Raw genomic sequence first — 23,311 nt, 5'->3', positions numbered from 1 at the left:
ACAAGCTGAAAGTGGGCACATTATTTGCCACCTCATGTAGTGGAGTCGGACACACTTCATTGAATAAATCCATTCCCCCGCTAGCGCTCGTGTAATGGGACAAGGACAGCGGTCCAATTAAACGGCGTAGCTCGACTTAACTTTGCATGAAAATGTAATGAGTAAAAAGTTTAATCAGCGTTTATTTTACAAAGCTCTTTCTTCTCCCTCGTCGTCTGTAAACCAGCCGACATGACAGTCCCTCACATAACCAGTCTGCTGTCTGCTGTCTGTGCATCACACTCACAACAGGCTGTGCAATCCGACACAGCGGGCGCCCGAGACAGCAGTCAAGCACAAATACACCTGAATAACACAGACGGAGTCCTGCAGGGAGAGAGCCGCTGTGTGTGTGTGTGTGTGTGTGTGTGTCGGACAGCAGTGATGCAGGCCGATCACTAGCTCTGTGAGGTAGCATTGACGTCTCCACCTCAGCGTTGGCACACAGAGGAGTTATTGATTAGCATTAAGCATCCATGCAGATGGCCAATAAAGAGCAGGTGAGCCACAAGAGAGGTGTACTTGTTTTTATAGCTCTGTGAGGTCCAAAGTAAAACATACACATCTATCTTTGTGGGGACATTTTGTCTCAATCCTCACAACGATAAAGCGCCTAAGAGTTTATGGTAAGGGTATAGGGTTAGGCACACAGTTGTGTTGGTAAGATATAAAAACAAGTTTGTGTGTGTGTGTTTTGCTGTAGCCAAAAGACAAACACAGAAAACACTATATCATATGAACACTGTATTTCTAATTGTAAAAAACAACTACAACAAAACAATTAACTAAAACTACTCATTGTGATCTATTGTGACTATAATGGAGGTTTTCAAATAAGTCCACTGGACTTTCTGCCAGTTTTAGCTATCCAATAAGTTAGCCAAGTAGTAGTTTGCTTCTCCCTGACGTGTTACTTATACAGTTAGCTAAAGTCGGAGTTTGCTTCTCGCACACATGGTTTTAGTTATCAGTTAGCTTCTCAAGTATATGTTTTGTATGTTATTAGTGATCCAGTAAGTTAGTCAAAGAAGCACTAGCTTGTCACTTGCATGTTTTTAGCGATCCAGTTAGCCAAAGTTCTAGCTAGCTTTCTCACTTGCATGTTTTTAGCTCCCCGGTTAGCCAAAGAAGTGGTTAGCCTCTCACATAAATGTTTTGGTTATTCACAAACAGCTAACACTTGCCGTTCTCACATTTTAAATAGACATTTCCTGCCTGGAAGGTCATCATTGTTAGCGTCCATCTTTTGCTAGGTCGATCGGGTGTAAAGAATTCAATATTTGGAATTAAATTACAATTTTAACAATAAAAAATTAAAAACAAGAATCACAAAGAGATCCGGACTTCTTAATCCACCAGGATTGGATGTTTTAGCCATGAATCACCTAGCTGCTACTTCTTTAGTGTACGTCTTATTTTCTATATAGGTTGTCACACATGTGTTTTTAGAACTAACCTTTTAGAGTTAGTCAAAGTATTGTAATCTTCTCATTTAAATGTTGTTTGTAAATGTCATTTGAGTTTGTTTAGCTTTTGTTTTTAGTGATCTAGTTCAAATTCTCAGATTCTCAAAGCTCAAATTTTCAATGATCATGAGGGTACACGGTGTTTTCCACAGCAAATGGTCTGAATTCATATAGCACTTTGTTGTCTTGACCCACAACGTACGTACATTTTCCTACTCCGTTGTGCACAGAATACCAAATTTACAGTCAACCGGAAAGGAAAAAAAAGTGCCAGACTAAACACTAATCCACCTTTAACGTCATATTTATTGTTATTTAGTTACTCAATAAAACATATACAGATATATACAATATGCAGGAAAACAGACGACTGCACTTTACATATTATTAAAAAAGAAAACAAAGGAACAAAAAAAAATCAGTTTGTAAATTGCCGTCACAGTCCTCCATCTATTGTTTCGGAAATTCAAATTCAACAGAAGCTTTATTTAAAGATTACAAGATTGCCTAACACACAGCAAATTTTTCTCTTATTATACATGTGCAATACCAATAGTCTCTTTTTTGTTCGATTCCCTTTATTAGACCATCCCTTGACATCCGTTTTCAGTTCCCGCTGGATGAATTGTACACAAGTGGTTGAGCTTAGAAAGTTGCGTAAGAAAAGTAGATTTTGGCCAATATATATAAAAAAGAGAAATAAAACAAATCTTAAATGATACGACCAGCAAATATTAGCTTTAAAAAAAAGGGAAAAAATGATGTTGGGTTACATTCATGTATAATCTCTTCTTATTTTAGCTCCATCCACACTACTGTGTTTTCAATTGAAAATGGTGTTTTCCGATATTCATAGGTCAAAGGTCGTTTCTGTCCGTCCAGATTCCAAACGTAGCCCCCAGAATTTTCAGACTTCTCTGTTTTCAGAGCTGTGGACGTAGTTTTTAAATGAAAATGTATTAGTGTGGATGATGCCAAGGTCTGCTTCTCGCTGGTCAAATCCCTTCTAAAGAAACAGTGGAATTAGAGTATGGATGGGGGGGAAACATACAGATTTCTGTAAATTAATAAAAGCTGCGTGAACGTAAACTCAACACCGGTGTACAATCACAAACCAGTGGCAACTGAATATCTCGTCTTCCGGTTTCGTTTTCTTCCCCCTGTTTTTCTTCCACATTTCCTTATTTTTCTTCAACAAAGAAAATCAAAGAAAGAAAAATATTGATTTTGAGGTTTTTTTCCAAATTTGGGCGTGGTTGAGTTGAGTAGAGCCCAAGCTGCAGAGTCCAGCAGTGAGTGAAAGAGAGCGTCCTAAAGTGTGAATGCATGTCTCGGAAAAACATGGTGTTTGTATGTCTGTCTGTGTGTGTGTGTCTGTGTGTATATTTGTGTGTGTGTTGTCCATGTTTGAGTGTCTTTCTCTCCCTGAACAGGCAGACAGTTGCCTCATCAACACCTCATCATTCCGTGTTTTTGTGTCTCTCAATCTCTCACTCGCGTTTAAACTCGTAAATCTTCTGTCCCGTCTTCCTGCTCGGCCGTGCTCTTTTATTTTTTTAAATCTTTTTTTATCTTTCAGTTCAAGTCAGTGCGGCCACAAACGTTCCAAATCGGTTGGAGATGTCGGAGTGGAGCGAGCGCCAGGACGAGACGGGGCCCCCGCGGCCCTTGCTGTCGCCCAGCTCGTCTGTGCAGTGGACGGACAGGCACTGCAGGTGGTTCCCTCCGCTGCTCCCGCCTCCACCGCCGGCCCCCGGGGCTCCGGCTCCGGTCTTGCTCTGGATCAGTTCCGACTCTGCAGAGGAGCACAAACAGGAAATGGTTTGTAAAGATGGAGGAAAAACAACAAAAGGATGAACTGGAAGAAACGGGCATTCTCTGACGCGGCTGAGCCACTTCACGTAACTCATGACGTGGTTAACGGAGCACATTTTTAGTTATTTCCAGATTGTGACTTTCCGATCGGAACCACAAACCCGATAAGTTCAATATCTGTGGGAAATTGCAGCGACCTCCTGTTACGGAGGCTGTTTGGTGGCTAAATTTTGCACGTGAATAGAACGATTTAGGGTTTAAGGTACGGATCGGGTAGAGACCCACAGAAAACGGGCTGTGAAGTAGAGGCGGGGCATCAAGAGAATCATTCAGCGCATGATTGGAAGCAAATAAAACCTCAAAAAAGGGAATCTGAGGGACAAGCAACCTCTAAAACGCAAAAGGAGTATTAGATTTTGATGTCAAGGTGACTATAAAACTGTAGTACATCCATTTTAAATACAGCAGTGTTTAGATCTTGTGTCGCCCGGTGACATTCCTGCGCTGCACATAGGAAGTGATTAGTTTGAAATGGAGACAGACGGAGGCAACAGAAGAAGAAGCAGCAGCAGCAGCAAACTGTTTTATTTTAAGCAGTTTCACGGGATAAGAGCTTATTGTCTCCGCCCGCCCCCTGTTCTGCTGCTGTATACACACAAACGCTCCCTCTCAGTCAGGGTCTGATAGTTTTGCTTGACGCAGCAAACAAATCTCAGTTCTGTGCACAGCCAGAATAAACAACAACAACAGCCGTGTTACGTAGTGCAGCTTTAAAAGAACACACACTCGTGAGTGATTTTCACACTCGCACTAAACCTGAACTGTGAAATTAACTCACAAAAAAACACACACACACACACACACACTTGCGCTCTCTCGGTCACGCATGCACATCTCGCAGGCTCCTGCATATGACCTCCAGTCACAGGGTCAAAGGGCACTGGGGAAAAACCTGACCTTTCACCCTGTTTGACCCACTTGACTGGAGTCCCCAAAACACGGAGTGTCACATTAAATCACGCTCCCGGGGAAATCGATACGCGGGACGACTGTGCGTTAAATTAAAGGGCTAATGACGGAAAACCTGAGGTGCACGGCGTCATCGCGTATGAAATCACGCGTGTGTGTCATGTGATGACAAAAATCAATCATGACAAGACGCGTATTGTTCAGCCTCCGTCTGCAACTTTTTAAGTTCCACGTGAGAAAATACCAACGTTAAAATGCGGTGTGGTGTAAACAGCCCGAGCTAAAGTCAAGCTACAGACTTTAGATTAAGACGGAACGAGAGATAAAGTGACTCTAATACTGTGGTATATAGAACAGTAGAAACAGTATTTCTGATTTTCCTCCAGGTACCATCAGAGCCAGATTGCGTACCACTGGTGGTACCCGTACCACAGTTTGAGAACCATGGGGGTCTGCAACATTCTACATGTTTTTCTGCTCCGAGGAAGATGTGACACACACACACACACACATGTTAAAAGTTTGATCTTAGTCAGACTAAGACAATAATTCTTAATGTCACGTTAGTCCGACAAAAATCGAGCTAGCCTTAGTCGGGCTAACGTACCTGGATAATGGCGATTCATAGTCCGATTACTCCTGCGTGTGTACGCTTAGTCGGACTGGAGCCAGACTTGGCGTTCTGTGCATGCACACTGAAATAAATGTCCTTTCTGGTCTTTGACCCGGAAGTAGAAGGAGACGACAAGTTGCCTGATTGCCGGTCTTAGTCAGACTATGGTCATAGCTTGATTAAACTAAACACATATAGAGAAGAGGAGAGAAGGCCAAACCAGGACGAACGAGTAAAATAATCATGCAGACTTTCAGGCAGCGAAGCTCATTTGCCCTCAAGTCCGTCTGGACTGCGACCACTGGAATGGAAAAGGGGGGGTGGGTAGCAGGTCGGGGGGGTAAAAGGTCACGCAGCCAAATCCTCCCGTTGTTCTCCGACTCTCACAGTGGAGACATGACTGGGGCGGGTACAGGAGGAATTAGGATTTAGTGCCGTGTTGTTGTTGTTAGCAGTGGTGGCAGTGAGGAGACCTAACATTTGCCAGAGGGTCACACACACACACACACACACACACACCTCAGCATGACGGATCCTCACCCCCCCACCAGTTTCAACCCTCCTCCGTCCGTCCACCCACATACTCACACTCCCTCCACTCTCCTCAGCGCTCGGTGCCCTGAAGCGCCCGCCGCCAGCTCATATGAGCTGGGCACAGCAGGGTCTGCAGCAGCAGCAGCAGCAGTTTCAGCAGCAGCAGCAGCAGCAGCAGCAGCGGCCTGAATACGCAACCAAGCATTTCATTCAAGCCAGAGGGAAACAGCCAAACTGACACAACACAACAACACTGATGCTGCTGCTGCTGCTGCTGCTGCACACACACACACACACACACACACACACAGTAACTTCTGCTTCTGTGGCACAAATGAATCCTCCACAATTTGATTTGTAAAATAATATTTAAAGTCAAAGTTTCAGTTCAATATTCAGTTTTCTAGATTTAAAAAACAAACAAAAATAAAATACTATAAAATAAGCAGAGAAGATAAAAGAGTCAACGTTAGGTCAAATTGTGATTCTTTCTTCTCTTCTCATGTATTCATTATGTGTTATTTGGTTTTTTATTCATATGAATCCACTTTAATGACCGCGTGTCTCTCCGTGGTCGCGTCCTGCTCCGTTTTACGACGTCTTTTTACGACGGTCTGTTTAAACTTGCTTAGGTTTAACTCTCTCGTTAAGTACTTTGTCACCTTGTTGGGGGAAAGTGTGACATCATTCAAGTTTATCGCATGAGTGTTATTATCATTATCATTATTATTAATATTCACTCAGCCTCTCAGTGCCAGAGGAAAAAACACAATCTTTTCGGCAAACTTTGTCAAAAGCTGTAAATGCTTTCCCCGTCAGGTTTTACGTGACGTGTAATCTGGAGGCGAACTTCGACACGAGCTCATTATTCTCCTAAATTATGAGGAAAAAACAGGTATAATTCGTTCATAACAAGAAAAGACCGAAGGAGAGAGTAAAGGAGACGAATTAACCTCACGTTAAACAACCAAACACTCAAAACTCAAGAAGAAATCAAACGACGTACGATAAATAGGACGCGTCTCGTCCACGAAGGCCTTCAGATTTCATGTGTTTTGCTTTATTTCCTTCTATGGCACAAAGAAACTAAGAATATTCACATTTAAGAAGCTGAAATGATGATGGAAATAGTTGAAGTTTGATTAAGTAAAGGATTAATAATCAGTTATTCAAGTCATTGTTACTATAAGGCAGTTAAAGGTGACTTTATTGTATTTCTCCATATACCCTTGTATTATTGAACCCCTGTTGTATATACTTTCTATAAGTCTTCAATAATAAAACATTTCCACCTCTTATCTCATCTAATGGGTTAGATTTGCTTGAACTGAAGTGACTGAGGCTTAAATGTGACATTTACACGGCGAGAGGGACAGAGAGTGAAGGGAAATGTGCTTTTTATGGAAAAATCAAGATGTTGCACTTTAGCTGTAAATATTATAATATTATCCACGGCTGCAGCTGCGGTGTGAAATTCTGTATCACAAAGTCTGAAATCCCCAAAATCACCGTGACATTTTTACAAACGGAGGGAAATCACTGTTGTTTTTTTCCCCCCGTTTTATTCAATAAGCTGCGTCTCGTTTCTTTGACTAACACAGACTTCATATCCACTGTAATATCTCAGTAATAGCCTTTTCATCTGAGGAGAGGGAACAAGTGCCTGAGCATCAACAAGCAAGGAAGAAAATACCTAATAAAACAAGGAAGGAGAGGAGGAGAGGAAGAGAGGAGGAGAGGAGGAGAGGGAGCAGCTGCACCAGCTGAGGCACGAAAACCACCTAAATATCTATAACCACATTAAAGCCACAGCAGATTATCACAGTCGTGAGTTCAAGAAAGACTGAAATTAACACGAGACACATTTCTATCGCTGTGTCTGTCTCTCTACACACACACACACACACACACACACACACACACACACAGTCGCTGTCTCGCGGCCACAGTTGAAGACGATTTACGGAGACGAGTGGAGTTTTTCAGACGGCGTGAAAAGCAGAGGAAAACACAGCAGCTCCGCTCGTCTGCTCGACACCAATGTGTCTACGAGCCGACGGCCTGACACTGGTTTACATGTCACAACACACACACACACACACACACACACACCAGCACAGGAAAGTAAAGGAAACAGCGGCTGCTCAGAGACTGAGTTTTACTGCTGCTGCCATTATATCACAGTACACTTCACAACTGTCACAATTATCCTGATAAAAACATAAGTGCAAGTCACTATTCCATTATTCTCGGTCTGTAATCATCTGATTTGTATCATAAACTCACAGACACACAAGAAACAGGAGGAGGACAAATATTACGCTATATAATAAAAATAATTCACCAAAAACGTCAAACTTACGACACACAATCTCCTGTTTTACCATGAAAATGGTGTAAAGTTATCAAAAAAATGTTACTTAAATGATGTAATAAAAGTTAGAAAATGTTGTAATATCACAAACAAATAATAATTATGCCCACAAAAATTCCTTGCACTACAAAAGAATGTAACAAAAACATTCATTGTGTATCCAACTAGTGAAACAAAATGTTACACAGCGTTACAAAGTGTGTACAAACTTTTTGTTGCAAAAAAACGTTACTAACGTGATCAAAAATGTTGGAGCAATAGCACTGAAATGCTGAAAGGTTTACGGTTACAAAACTTTATTGTAACCAAAAATTTTTGTTCTGCAATGTTATAAAAACGTGCAAAGGCGTTGTGACTTAAATGTGAATTTACATATTTTTGCAAAAATATAAGGTTAAAAGAAAAACGCTACTAAGGTTGAAAACAAACTTTTTCTAAACAAAAATTTTCCAATTTGTTGTAAAAAAATTCTCATTTTTTTTACTAAGGACACACATTTTTTTGCGAACATAATAAATCATGACTGGGACGATGCAGGCACCCCCTTGTGACGTTTTTTTATTGTGACATTCGATCATATTATATATTTTTATTTTGTCACAGTTGAAAAAAAAGGAGCAGTGAAAAGTAACAAAGTGTTGTCCTGCGACAGGATCCTCTCTGAGCTGTCACACTGATTTCCCAGGACCCACAATCCCTTGCAGTAGGCCTTTTGCCCTTTCTATCCCAAGCTCTATACTTCCATGACGACACTTCACCTTTGGCCCCTAAGGCCGCGACCCCGGTCCTCTCTGAACACAAACCGGCCTCGATCAGAAAGCGCGGCTCGCTGACAAAAACGCCCAAAAGGCCTCGGCCGCGATGACAGCGAGTTTGACATCGGGTCAGATTCTTTTAACATAACAACTGTGCGAGGACGCTCGTCTTTGTCGGCACAAAAACAACCCGGTGCTATTCACTGAAGTCTGGACCTTTTAAAAAGCAGCAGGGAGCCATGAACAGCGGGGGATTCAAGAAGTTTAGGTTCTCGTCATCATGATCTCGTCTCTGCGCAGCGTCAGCTGTGACGTGGAATTACGCAAAATCTGTGAGTTCACGCAAAACTTAAGTCTCTTTCACACTAAAATGAGTGGGTAAATTGTTTTTTTTAGAGGCCAGATGAACTCGTATTTTTGTTTAACCAAACAAAGTAACTGATGCAAAAAATATTTTTACAATTTTACAAAACATATTATTAATGCTAAAAAAAACTTAAGTTACCAAAAAGTTGCGATGTAATGTAATGTTTACAAAACATGTCACTTAAGTTTTAAAAGAAGACTTGTTACCCCCCAAAATATTTGAAAATTTTGTAATGCAACAAAATCAAGTAACTAAAGAGTGTGACAAATTTTTTTTTTAAATTTTACATAAACTAATGCTGAAAAAGTGCAGAAGTTATGCTTAAAAAACATGTCACTTAAGTTTTTAAAAACGACTCGTTACTCCCCCAAAAAATTACAAAATATTGTAATGCAACAAAACTAAGTAATTGAATTTACAAATAATTACTTGCATTTCCAGAAAAGTATAAACATTTTACAAAACCAACATGTTACTGTTAAGTCTCCCCAAATTTTTGAAAAATTTTCCCCCCAAAAAGGAAAACGCCATCGTCGAGCTCAGGAATAAATGTGGTACTTTTTTGTATCGAAGGTTTGCGACAAACTAAAGACAATCTGATACCAATATAAAAGATTAATAAAAGCTATTGATTACTTACGGATCGCAGTATCAGGCCAATACGGTCTTTTTTAAACAAAATTATACAAATATTTTCCGATCCATTTTTGAAACAGATACTGAATCTCGCATCAGCTGAACTTTACTGTTTCATGTCCGATGCTTGTCTTTCACCCGCTTATATAAAGCTTTTTCTTGCATTCTAACGTTTCGGAGGATGACTTAGCATCATAGCCTAGTGCTGGGAATGACGCAGAAATTTGCACCGGTGCCAAAAAACATAAAGAAAGAGTTTGAGCTGAAGCCAAGCCAATAAAAACCCCACACATGCTTTTAGAGTCACGAGACCCGATTTCAGACTTTGGGAACGGGGTATTGATGAAGGACGCAGGCAACGTCGGTGCTAACGCGAAGTCTTAGCCCACGTCACTCGTGCCCCCGGGGGTGAGCGGAGGGGGGCGTGACCTTTCCCGCGGCGCGGGGAGTGAATCTGACGAGAGCGAAAGAGCACGGAGGTTATTTTGGTTTGAAATTTCCTCTCTGTTCTCTGGACTGAAAAATGGAAAAGGAAAGGGAAAAAAGAGAAAGACCTGCTCAGGCAGGCATCGCCTCCAGCGTGTGTTACCTTTTTATTCCAGCTAGCGCACACACACACACACACACACACACACACACACAGTGAGCTTTAGAAAAACTAGAACACAAATCGGAACACGTGAAATGATTTAAGGCCTCGATCATAACTCACAACCATGTCCAGGATGTGTCCAACAAGTCACTGACACACTGATCTACTTCACTGTCTCTGTTTAAGTTACAGAACATGTTTGTGTTTTCTGTGTCAAACACGCACAAAAAGCAAGTGTAAAACAGTGCTTTTATGTCAAAAAACTGCAATTTAATCCATGTTATTATCTACATTTAATATCATTTAAACTAATATTGTGCATGTATTTTGGTGCTGTTACTTTGGAGGGCAATAAATCATGTAATTATATAGTGTGTCTTTATATAGTGTGTCTATAATTGCACTGTAACTAATGTGAAACATTATTTATTGATGCTTTTTAATGTACTTTTTTTTAGAAAAAGTACAAATACAGTGGAAACAGATGAATTTCACCAATGTTCACTTTAAACAATTTGGCATTAATATAATATGAAGTTTACCATCATGAAAACATGATTAATACACTTAATACATGATTAAAGTGTTTGTTCTCAGTAAATGTTCGAAAGCAAAGTTTACTTTTTTACATTACGTATAAAAATCTGTCTTTAATAATCTAATATTTACGACGACGACGACCCGTACGGACTCGTTTTTAAAATGACGCAGCCACACATATTTGACACAACGATGATTAATTGTCCCCAAAAGACGACGAAAGTGCGAAAGTGACACTTTTATTCCTCTTCCATAAACGAAAATGTCGGAAACTACAGATGTTTTTTGAAGGAGGGGAAAAAAAGAAAAGAAAAAACTTTCTCTTTCACTTAATCAAATCTTCACTTCAGTCTCCGGAGAGAAAAACAGCTCCGGTGTCAGAACTCATTTGTCGGAGGATCTTTGTGTTTTCTTGGGCGTGGGTTTTGTTTCTCCCGTTAACAACTAACTTCCTGTCTGCAGATCAATGTGAATGTTTTGAGACGGAATGTTCCCGACCCACTTTGGCAAGAATCCGCCCACTGATGACGTCACAGGACAAAAAATTTGGTCAGATTACGTATTACGGATTTCCGTGTTTATCTCAGTGAGACGTCAACGGACGAGGGTGAATTTTGTCGTGTTTATGTAAAATAGTAATAGTTATAAGCAGGTAAAGTTTAGTACGGATCCAGAGAGTTCTTCCGGATCCGGTGGATTTAAAAACGTTTCAGGTGCCGTGACGTAAGAAAACGCGGGAGACAACGTCGCCAACTTTTTTTCTCACCAAGATACTGGAAAAGTGTGATCTCGCAATTATTTGATTAAATTGATAAAAAAACAGCATTACGATGAATTTACTGTACATGTGTTGCTCTTCGGATGAAAATAGGGCGTCAAATAACTACTATTATGATAATAAAATGTCTTAAAATGTCTTAAAATGTTTGCAAATGTTGCGTTTTGTCCACAAACCGAAAACGATTCAGTTTTAATGATTTATTTCATTACACGGAGCAAAGGCACAAATAAATATTCATGAGAACTTGTTTTTTATTATCTCTGTATGAAAAATACTGTTTTGTTTGCTGACAAATGTGAAAAAATGTCAAATTTATTTGAGAAGGTGACGACGTTAAGATGTCGTACCAATTATGAGTCAATTAGAATGTCTATTAAATTCATGACAATATGATTTTTTTCTGTACATCTCAGCCTCTCGTTCTCCGCTGCCATCCGAGGAGAATATTTACCACATGCTGAGACAAGTAAGTTTTTCTTAATTCCAACATCCTTTTCCCCCTCGAGGCCAAAACAAAACAAAACACCGGGCAAGCTGCTGTTCAGAAGAACAGCTGAAAAATCCAGCCAAAGAAAAGACAAAAACGTCGACACCTGAGTTCATCTTTCTCCTTCTTTCTCTCTCTCTTCATCAGTCGCACACTTCTATTAATAAACTTCCTTTAAGTGTCAGTAAAACACACCACGCACGCCATGTTGTCACGACACCAGGATTTTTTAAAACGTTATTGATACACAGGAAAATACTCTGAATACTGTTATTTTAACGTGTTTTAATTGTGGTTCTAGATTTTGTTTGTTTTCCACCTCGTTGGACAATAAAGACTTATTGTATTCTAAAATATCGTGATCTATCGCCAGATTCTTGCCAGCACTCACAGCCTCACATACGATCACAAACTAGATCATGACAATAGGAAAAATCACGGTTTTCCATTTATGATTGATTCCAAATTTTTTTTTTTTTTTAGAAATCAGGGCGGCTGATTTGGCCGAAAATTGCAAAAAAACAATTTTGGTTTCTCCCGCTCTCTCCAATCCTCATTTACATATCTGACTTAAAAATAAGGCAAAAGCGCTGCGTTTACCCGATTCACGCGTCACGTAAAAGCATTTCTCTGCACATTTACACTGAAATTCGTCCATTTTGAATACAATAATGTACATTTTATGTATAATTTGAACCAAATTTAGGGTCAAAACTTGTGTGACAGTAACTGGAGATCAGCTTTACATAAATGAGTAATAATCAGAAAACCTCAATTAAACAGTATTATTGTTATTGTTGTTAATTAAAACGCCTAGAATAAAACAAAACAACACAAAAACTACTTTTTACGCGCTACGTAAAACCTGCCGCGTCACCGCAGCGGCCATGTTTTCCTAGCTAACCCGTGCTGAATCAGCACTTTTACACAACAACAACAAACCTCACAGCTGTGTGTGTGTGTGTGTGTGTGTGTGTGTGACCGCGGTGAACCCGTCAATAACCACGTCATTGACACACGCTGGGCGTCAACCCCCGAGGATGAATTTACGACTTTTGGAGAGAGCGAGGACGATGTTACGGATGCTAATTGCCGTGATTATCGTAATGACAATGATTAGCGTGCGGCGCGAGCTAGCAGCAGTATGTGTGTGTGTGTGTGTGTCAAAATTAAACGCCGTGTAATGACAGGTAAAAAGAACACACACGGCCTCGAGCTGCTCTTTTCTCCCCCCCCTCCCCCCCTTACATTCAAGCATGTGTCAATCATTTCCTCCCCCTTTTTTCTGCTTTTTTTGAAGGCGGGAAAAAGAGGAAATTTACTTGTGTGATTTGTTGTCAACGACAGGTGAGAAAAGTCTCTGAGGAGTTGAAAAGCTGAAAAGGTCCCCCCCCCCCGTCAAATCTGTCAGAGTCAGCGCGACGCAGATTTGATGTGATTTGATCATTAGAGTTGCTTTTTAAATCCTGATGATTACTGACGACTGAAACGACTCCACAGAGTCCACTGTGAAGAGAAACTGTGAAAGAAAAGAAAATGTAAAAATAACTGAATCACTTCCTTCGCCTGCTGCTCGTCTGTTATCACGACGACGCACCAGTTTCCAAAGGAACGGTCAGTTTGTTTCTGGCTGAGAGACAAAAAACAAGTGGAGGAGGAGGAGGAGGAGGAGGAGGAGAGGGCTTTACTTTGAGGGAAAAAAAAAAGGGGAAATAATATTAACTGACACAGTTTGTTCTGTGGAGAAGCTGCGGCAGCGACAAATGCGAGTGTAGACTGTGTTTTTCCAGCCTTTTACTTTGAAATGTCTGTGTATAGATATGTTTTAAAGCTGGACTTTGTCACGGTTAAATATAAATAAATGACTAAATAAGTGCATTGATCTGATTTCGTATCGCGTAACGCCAGAAGAAAAACACTAGGTTTACGAAATGAACCCCGGTTCTCTGAAACATGAGCGACATGAAACGTTTATTCAAAGAGAACTTTAGGTCAAGGGAATAAAACTGCAAGTCCTTTGAGTGACATAACAATAAATAAATAAATAGAGAAATAGGTTAGAAAAATTTAGGTTAAGGAATCAACCACAGTTCTCTGAAACATGAACGAGGTGGATGTTCACCTAAAATATAGTTAGTTACATACTAGAGCTTTACAGAACTCTGGGATTATTTAGTCTGGGTTACAGATTTAAATGTTATAAAACTGGTCATAAAAATATTACGTAAAGTCAAATGAAGCAGATATTTGTTATTATTATGATTATAGTTTTAAAACTAAGTGTTAACCCTAAAAAAGGTGCAAAATCAGCTTTTCTACAAAAATAAGTGTAGTTTTAACATTAAATTGCTTAAATCTCTAAATGTGAAAACGTTCAGAGGGGAAAAAATGTTGAATTTCAGCTAAAGTTTATAAGAAAACACTTTTCATTTCTTCTCCAAGTTACTGTGAATGATTGTGTTATTGGTGTAAAGTGAAAAAGTGATAAAGTCGGGATTTCACCAGCTGTAATTTTATCACATTACGTGAAAAACAAACGTGTTCAATCTGTGTTTGTGTTCACGTCACTCGTCTGCTGTCGCTGTTTCACACACAAACAACAACAACAACAACAACAACGCTTCAGCCTCAGAGCTGCCTCTGACCTCACTGACCTCTGACCTCCAGGTCACCTGCGCATCAGCAGCAGTGACCGAGTAAAAAAAAACAGCAAATACTTCACACATTTTTAAAGAGATTTTTCTTTTAAATCTATTTTTAAGTTTATTTTCAGTTTACGCGTCACATAAAAAGCGTTTACATTGAAATGTGTTTGTTTTGAAGACAAAATGTACATTTTATGAACAATTTTAACCACATTTTTAATTTCTTACTCATATTTAGGGTCAAACACTACATCTTCATCAGTTTTTAAGTCTGTTTTTCTGATTTTTCAGCTTCTAGTCTAAAAATCTTTAGTTGGATAAAAACAATCATCATTTACAGCTTTAAAAACATTTTATGAACCACACGACTTATTTCATCGTTTATGGCCCAGAACATTTTATTATTATATAATGTGTCAAACACATTTAATCTTAATCTGGGGATATTTTAATGTTCAGGACTCACATTTCTCAAATATTTACTGTATTTTGAATATAAAACGTTTAGTGTTTGCTTGTGGTTTTGTTATATATTATCATTTTTAATGTATTTTGCAGAAGTATTTTAAATCTACTTTTCTTGAATGAATTGGGAGTTGAGACATGGAGGATTCACCGTGGACTCACTGGTACAGGTGACTTATCTGTGTGTGTGTGTGTGTGTGTGAGCATCAGATTCAATCTGACCCCCACTCTTCTTCCTCCACCTCCTCTTCCTCCTCTCCCAAACACACACCTCCACCCTCTTTTTTCATCTTTGCTGTCTGAAGCACTCAAATGAGAAACTGTCAGGAGCCGTGATTTGTGCTAACTAGCTATCGATCGCTCCGGAGCCGCACAACGCCTCCTCCTCTTCCTCCTCCTCCTCTTCCTCCTGTGTGGACTTCAGCAGCAGCAGGAGAAGGAGGAGAGAAGGAAAGGAGACGAGGGGACAAGGGACGAATTCGGAGATGACGTGAAACACCGACTCTGAGAGACAAATTTCAACAGTGTAACTAAAATATGTTCTTTTACATATGTATATATATATACACGCACACACGTGTACATATATACATACACATACTATGTATAGATACAGTATCAAATGGTTAGACAGCGCATTTAATGGTGTTTTTCTCTATTTTATTTTGAATTTTGACAGTGCAACTACCATTATTCTACATTTTAGATTATTTTCCATATATAAACACACACACACACACACGTATGCAAATGTGTCAAATGTTGGACAGAGCACGACATTCTGTGTTTTTTTGTTATTTTGTTATGCATTTTAACAGTGTAACTAAAATATGTTATATATATATATATATATATAAAAAAAACTCATTTTACTCATTTATTATCTAATTTTTAGATAGAGTTTACAAACACACGAGATGAACCACTGAATCATTTTAAAGCATATGACTTTAAAAAAGATGATTACATGAATCACTCGTCGACGCAGAAACTTCACCCACGTTTAAAACTTTTAAACAGAGATTTCTAGGGTTGTTGTTTGTGATTTGTGAATAAATCAAAAGGTCATATTTCACAGAGACGCAGCAGCGGCGGCGGCGGCGTCCGTGTCTCTGTTGCTGCGTAAATGTTTATTTAGGTAATTTTATTTTGTTGTTGTTGCTAATTAAAGGATCATAAATCATCAGGTGGTTCCGTCACTGTTGACTGTAAACACACTCGTTAATCACGAGCGACGATGGAACGCAGCAGCGATCGCTCAGACGACGACAAACACTATTCTTTCTCTTTCTCCTTTAATTTTGTCAATGACGTAAAATAAAAATGTCAAAATGTTTAATAACTTTTGTCATTTTGCTGCTAAACTGCAAAAAAAGCCCGACCATGAGCTGGATTATGTCTGTGATTATTTGAGCTACTTTTAATAATTTATTTTTGACATTTATTGTTAATTTTAATGTTTCAATTGCTTTTTTAATCATCTTTAAATAAATTTCACCCGTTTATGTTGTAACTGTGGACAAAAAGGTGCAGATTAAACAAAGTTTGACTTGATTTGTCAATTGTGTACGTTTGGAATTTTTATTTATTTATAATTAGAATGAAAAGTGATATCATCAACACACACAACAAAACAGAAACAATGTGTGTGTGTGTGTGTGTGAGTCCAGACTTGCTCACCCCCTCCCCCCTTCCCTCCCTCCCTCCCTCCCTCCCTCTCACTGATCAGAACAAAGAGACGTCGCCGCAGACGCTCAGCGTTTACACATTCCATGTTTTAAAACTAAGGCTATAATTTAAACACAAGGAATAAATAAATAAATGATATAAATAAATGACGTGTACGACATAAAATAAACATATTAAAAAAAAAAAACATCAGGACGCAAAGCAAATAGAAATAAACTCCTCATAGCTTTAAAGCAATTATAAAAATCTGTGTAGGCTAATAATTACGTCATAAAATATTACAATTATAATTATTATTATAATTACAACAGAACTGCAAAATAAGCTGTATTTTATGGTTTAATCCCACCATAGTATTCAAATAACCATACAATTGAACTAAAATTAATATTTTAGTAGTATAATAACCCTGTGCTTTAAAAACCTACTACTGTAATAAGATTATTGTTATTTAATTGTTAATTAATAGTAAAAAAATAGTAAATTTCAAACATTATTAAAACTCAGTTAATCCATTCATTTAAAAAGTCAGTCCACTCCCGGCAGCTTATCCCATAATAATAAGAAAAACAAACACGCGGGGGGAATAAAAAAAAAACCCCGCTGCGCCAACGCATATCCTCAAAAAACAGCTATTCATCTTCTCAATGCAGTCGTTCACCCTGAAAACGCAGATAAAGAACGGCAGGAAATGTTGACTTTTCTCTGCCTCGACGAGCAAATGTGAAAAACAAGGGCCGTGTGTGTGTATGAGACGCACATATTCTCATAATATTAATCACTTACTTTTACAAAACCAAGCTGCAAAAAAAGAAGAAATAAATAACCTATAAATCTAAATTTTAACCCCCTTTAAAGGCTACATTTTATCTCCTTTTACTGAAGCTGAAACTTTAAAATTAAACCATTTTCAAAGAGACTTTTCCTCTATCTTAAATTATTATGTGAAGGATTTTTGTCATTTTTAATAAAAACTACAAGATGTTTTGTGAGCAAAGAGCTGAGCTGAACATGAGAGAGTGAGCGTCAGAGAATCAGAGACACAGAGAGCAGGAAAAATGAGGGGGGAAAAAAAACTTGTTTAATTACCTTCTTTGCTGCTGTTTTGGCTCTTGTTTTTGTCCCAGGGTCCCATGGCCTTGTCGTCCTCCGACCCGTCCATCATGGCCTTGTCGCCGGGCACGTACCAGGTGGCGTGCTGCTCCGCCATGAGCGTGTCAAGGTCAATAGTGCCCATCGAGCCCTTCCCCGCGTCCGGGCTGCAGCTCGCCAGCTCGGTGTCTCCGTTCTGCGACGCACAGTCGCCGCTCTTCTTGCCGTTCTTCATGGCCAGCGGCTGGTCCTCAGAGATGCTGAACTGCTGCCGCTGCAGCTGGATCTGGGCCTGCAGGATCTCCAGAGGGTGGATTTCGTCTTGGCCAGAGGTGCTGGAAGGGGTGCGTACCTGCTCCACGCCGGGAGTGCCTGGGTGGCTCACCCCGCTCGCCCCTGTGCCCCCACCAGCGCTCAGTCCATAGCTATCTGGTGTCGAGGTAGTGTGATTGTTAATGCCCATGCTCAGGGGCTTCTGTCCATTTATCAACCCGTGATCGCTCCTCTGCATTTTGGGCGAGCCGGTGATCATGGGCTTAGCGCCCGAGGCCCCTCCTGCGTCCGAGCTAGAGGACACCTCGTCCTCGTTGCCGTAGTGGGTGCTGACATCGTCAGGAAAGTCCACTCGTGGCGAGCTCCCGTCAGACTTGGCAACACTTTGAATGCCACTGTCCAAAGAAGACATCAAATCGGCCTGGTCCCCCAACATTAGGTCACCTCCTTTCCCCCACGAGGGTGATTGGAGGTGTTTCTCTTGGGGCGTGCCCCCACCCCTCTCCCCAACGCCAGCCGAGGGGGTCTGCTGGCCTGGACTTACAACAGGGTTACCATTGTCAGAGGAGAAAAAAATCCCAGGGCTCACATGTCCACTGTCTCTTTTTCTCCTCCCTCTCCCTCTCCCACTCCCTGTTGTTGCCTTCCCCTCACTGCACGGGGTAGCGTCCATGTTGTAATTTGGGGAGAGGGCACTGGCTTCCCCCTGCACCGTCTGGCTTTGACTTGCAGGCTTAGAGTTGCTATTCCCAGTGCCAGGCATCTGGCTGTTCTGGGAAGTGCTGCTCTGAAAATATTCAGCACCAGCAGCACTGCCAGTCCCATTAGATGTGCTGCTATTAATGTCCTGCTCTGTCTGACTCAGTTTTCGCTTGCCCTCATTAGGGTTCTTCTTGTTGAATGTTACGTTAAGATTGGGGGCACCAAGGCTGGCGATCATGTTCTGGCAGGCCGTGGAAAGGGCTGCCAGGCAGCTCTGCCCGAAAACACTGTCTTTAGTGCTGGGTTTGCTGAAGTTCCCCAGGGAAAGTGAGCCAAGCTTGCTAACAGACGACCGCTGGCCTGAGGGGAACTCTGGCTGAGGAGGGTAGCTCCCTGGTGAGGTGCTCACCCCCTGGGGAGCGTTGTGGGCCGACCCCTGACGGTTTGCTCCCCCATAGGGAAACGTAGGCTGTGCTCCCATTGAAGGTGTGGGGAAGTCAGCTGGCCGCCTCTCTGCTGGTGCGTTAGGATGGCCTGCTCCTGCTCCTGGAGACTGCATTTGTGAGAGGTTGCCCATGTTGCCGCTAAACTGCGAGTGCATGCCCGGGGAATGGAGAGCTGGCACATGTCCGTCGCCTGGAATTCGCATGGGCTCCTGCATGCCCATGCCTGGCCTGAACATCATCCCGGCGCCGTTCTGCTGTAGCCCCATGTCGTGAGGTCCCGACTCATTTCCTGCCCCACCCATACGTCGTGACATCATCTCTCCAGGTGGGTGGGACCCCTGGAACCAGGCGTTCTCCTGAGCGACGTGGGGATTTTGTCCGTCAATGTTTGGCATCCTGCCGCCGTTCTCCCTGTCGAAGCCGGGCTGAGGCATGTTCCCCACAGGACCGCCATGAGCCATGGGTCCGGGAGGCACATCGCCGTGGTGACCCAGCTGCTGCAGACTCGGCTGCCGCATCCTCTGCTGCTGATTGCGTGAGGCCATCTGTTTTATCATCATGGCTGCATTCTGACGTTGCTGCTGCAGTGACTGCTGTTCAGGCCCTGGGTGCTGAAGTGGACCCGGTGGGAAGCCTTCACTCACAGGTGGGGTGAACTCTGCAGGCAGGCCAGGGTAGGAGGAGGGGGAGAGGTGGTTTTCCATGCCGCCACACCAGCCGTCGCCTCCGTGTGCATTAGGAAAGTCAAATCTAGGCCTTTTTGCCATGTTCATGTAAGGAGAGTCAAAGTGTTGAAGCCTCTGATTTGGGGGCTGCTGGGAGGGAGGAGGAGGAGGAGCTGGCTGTTGCATATTAAACATCGGGTCCCCATAGGGGTGCAGACCCCTATTTTCTAGTCTGTGAATAGGATATTCATACTGGTTGTGTTGGCCAGGCATCATGACCCCACCATCCAGAATGTTCGGGTTAGCAGAGCCGGGCTCAGCCTGAGGGGGTCGGGGGAGGCCAGGGGGGCACGAGTTCTGTCTGCCTATCAAGTTGGCCTGTTGTTGCTGCTGCTGCATGAGGGGATGTCTAGTATTAACGCCCGGCTCCATTCCCACGGGCACCTTCCGGCCATTTCCGAAGCGTTCAAAAAACACTCCGTGCTGAGGCTGCTGTGGTGGTGGCGGCGGCGGCGGCTGGTGTACCTTGGACATGCCTGGCATTCCTGGTGTCCGTGGCATGCCAGGGTTCCCGGGAAAATTCCCGCCTGGAACTGGCCTTCCCGGCCCAAAATGGGGTAACTGAGAATCTGACTCTGAAGGGGAAAAAACGGGTACATCAAAATGTCCAGATGGTGGCTCACTTGGGAAGTTGTACTCTAATCCTTCCACGGCTCCCTGGTTTGGCATCCGTCTGGACTCCAGGCCGTGAGAGTCAGAGGAGGATGAGGAGGAAGGGAGACCGTGAAAGGAGGCTGCTCTATTCGGGGACTGATCCAGGGGGAGGCAGGGGGCAGGGACAGCGTGGCTTCCACTGGGAGGCCCGTGATGTTGAAAATCAGGCATGTTACCAGGCCGTTGCTGCTGCTGCTGTGGTGGCGGCGGCTGCTGCTGCTGGGGGAAGCCATCTCCTGCCTGTCCCTCAGTGAGAGGATCAAATCCTTCTCCGAATCCCTGCTGTGGTCCCATGCCATTGTTGTTGAAGCCCATTAACCTGCCGCCATGCAGGCATGACGAGCCCGGCTCTGGGCCTCCGAAACTCCCACTGAAGTGTGGGTGATGTTGGTGGGGGTGATGTTGGTGGGGGTGTCCTTGGTGAGGTTGCTGGTTGTTAAAGAATCCATGCATGGCTCCTTGTTGCTGCTGCTGCTGTTGCTGCTGCTGGAGTCCGCTGCCTGCGTGCATGTCCGTATGGCCCCGCGGGTGGAAGCCTCCGTACTGCTGCTGCTCTCCGTTCATGTTCATGTTGAGCCCCAGCATCTGCGGCTCGCTCATGGGGCCCATGCTGGGCTCCACTGCTCCCGACGGGGCCCCAGCGTGGAAAGCTGGGCTCTTATAATGAGATCCCATGTTCAGTCTCGCTTGGTTTACGCTTCTCTCTGACTGGCCAGGGTTTCTGCTATTAATCTGAGAACCAAACTGCTCCAGCCCAAACATACTCCCTTGCAATTAATCCCACATGACGGCCAGTTTGCCAGTTTTCCGTCTGTCCCCACAAAAAAAGCAAAAAAGACAAAAAAATACAATATAAACTACTCAAAATATTTGTATTATACTGCGGATTTACCTACTTAAAAATGTTCAAACTCACCAGATAAGTTCTCATTGTTGTGGATCGATTGTTTTTGTTTTATCCAAGGACGCGCAGTGAGAGAAGGGGGGACAGACTGGCTCCCAAATACGCACGCAAACTGTGTCCCTGTCCTCGCGTTAAAGCGTTGACTTTTACCGCTCTTCTTTTTTGTCTTTTGACGACTCAGCCGAATATTAAAACAAGTGTTTTATTTCACTCGCTGTGTGTGAGAGTTTAAAATAATCCAAAGTTTTTCTGTGAGCATTTCTCCAGAGCGAACTTGACGCGGAACAAACGAAGAAGAAGAAAAAAAACTCGGTAAAAAAAACGATCAAAACTGTGGATTTGTGACAGTTTCTGTCCTGTCTCTCATCATTCCAGTCCACAGACAAATGTCCCACAGCGAGTCTTTGTAAAAGGTCCCATAGTGGAAAGAGGAAAAAAGTCCAAATGGAGCTGCTGTGGTTCTGGAGAGGGGGAAAAAACGTCTTCAGTGGCTGCACAAATCAGAGCAGGTGTGGGGATAAAATGTCCAGAGTGAAGGTGAAAAAGTCCACGGTTCTCCACAGAAACGACACACACACACACACACACACACCCACAGAACACCAGGCGCTGGAGAACCGGAGCGTCCGTTCTTCACGCGACCTGATGAGCGCGGAGCAGCGCGGCGCGCACTGGCCGCACTCCACAGCCGACGGAGCCGCTCAACATCATCCTCCTCCCCGCTGCAGAGTCACGCAGCCTCGCGGTGCCGCACCGCGGTGGCTTGATTATTATTATTTTTTTTCAAACAAGAAAGAACCAAATAAAGTCCTCGTTTTTTCTTTCCCGCTTCTCCGGCTCCGTGTGTGCGTCCGTTTGGCGAGCGTGGCGCGGCGCGGTGCGTACTGAGCGCGGATCCACGGACACTCACGGACTCACTGACTGTGACTCTCTCTCTCTTTCTCTCTCTCAGTGTGCCGCGGTGAGAGAGAGACGCGTCCACAGCAACAAGTTTTGCATTTCTGCAGCCACTTCCATCCACGAGGGCTCAGCCAATCAGAGCGCGCGGAGGAAGCGTCAGGGGCGGGACCAGAAAGCTCTTAAGGTGGACCTGATGAAAAATTGTCTGTAAATAAATGTAGTTTTTTTTTTATTTCTCTAAGGTTTGACTTCACTGCTTCTAACTTTTAAGAGGTTGTTTTTATTGGCTTTGGTGTGTTTTTACATCTTTCTTGATGCGTTTTTATCATTTTTATATCACATATATGTTTAAACGTTAACAAAACAATACGGGTAATTGTGCACATTAGTGAATATTTACCTGTTATTGTGCCAGATAGTGACACAAATACATATGCAGGGTCATATATAGCACATGTTGAAGCATGTAAATGGTACACAAATAGATCTAAAATGACAACAATCCATAATAATACCACATATCTGACTTATTTAACTCCTGCACTGTTTTTATTTCACACTTGTGTGCAATTATTTCACTTATTTGCTCACTTTTCTTGTCATTTTTATGTGAAAGTACACACATTCACTTCGATGTGCGTTCACACTTGGCCAATAAACCCAATTTAAAATAAACAATTGTGTTTCAGAACTTAAGATAAACCTTCATCTCACTCTTGTACCGTTGAAGTAAAAATACGGAAGTTTATTGAATATTTCCTAATTTCTTGCTTTTTTATTCGCCCTCAACCTCTTTTTGTCTTCATTTCAACATATTTACAACTGCTCTTTGTGATTAAATACACTTT

General features: G+C 42.3%; 1 protein-coding gene across 1 annotated transcript; it reads right to left on the bottom strand.

The window, feature by feature from the left end:
- Positions 1-551: 551 nt before the first annotated feature.
- On the bottom strand, positions 552-22,516 carry mn1b (meningioma 1b). The gene is made up of 3 exons (XM_044025887.1): positions 21,576-22,516; positions 17,857-21,470; positions 552-3,300 (listed from the first exon to the last, which is right to left on the bottom strand). Exons 2-3 carry the CDS (start codon positions 21,419-21,421, stop codon positions 3,086-3,088), a joined length of 3,780 nt encoding a protein of 1,259 aa, XP_043881822.1. The 5' UTR covers positions 21,422-21,470; positions 21,576-22,516; the 3' UTR covers positions 552-3,085.
- Between the last annotated feature and the right edge of the window lie 795 nt (positions 22,517-23,311).

The sequence above is a fragment of the Solea senegalensis genome, linkage group LG5 (genome assembly GCF_019176455.1).
Source record: "Solea senegalensis isolate Sse05_10M linkage group LG5, IFAPA_SoseM_1, whole genome shotgun sequence".
NCBI lineage: Eukaryota > Metazoa > Chordata > Actinopteri > Pleuronectiformes > Soleidae > Solea > Solea senegalensis.
Note: the sequence above shows the minus strand (reverse complement) of the source record. Positions and strands in the feature narration are given on the sequence as shown.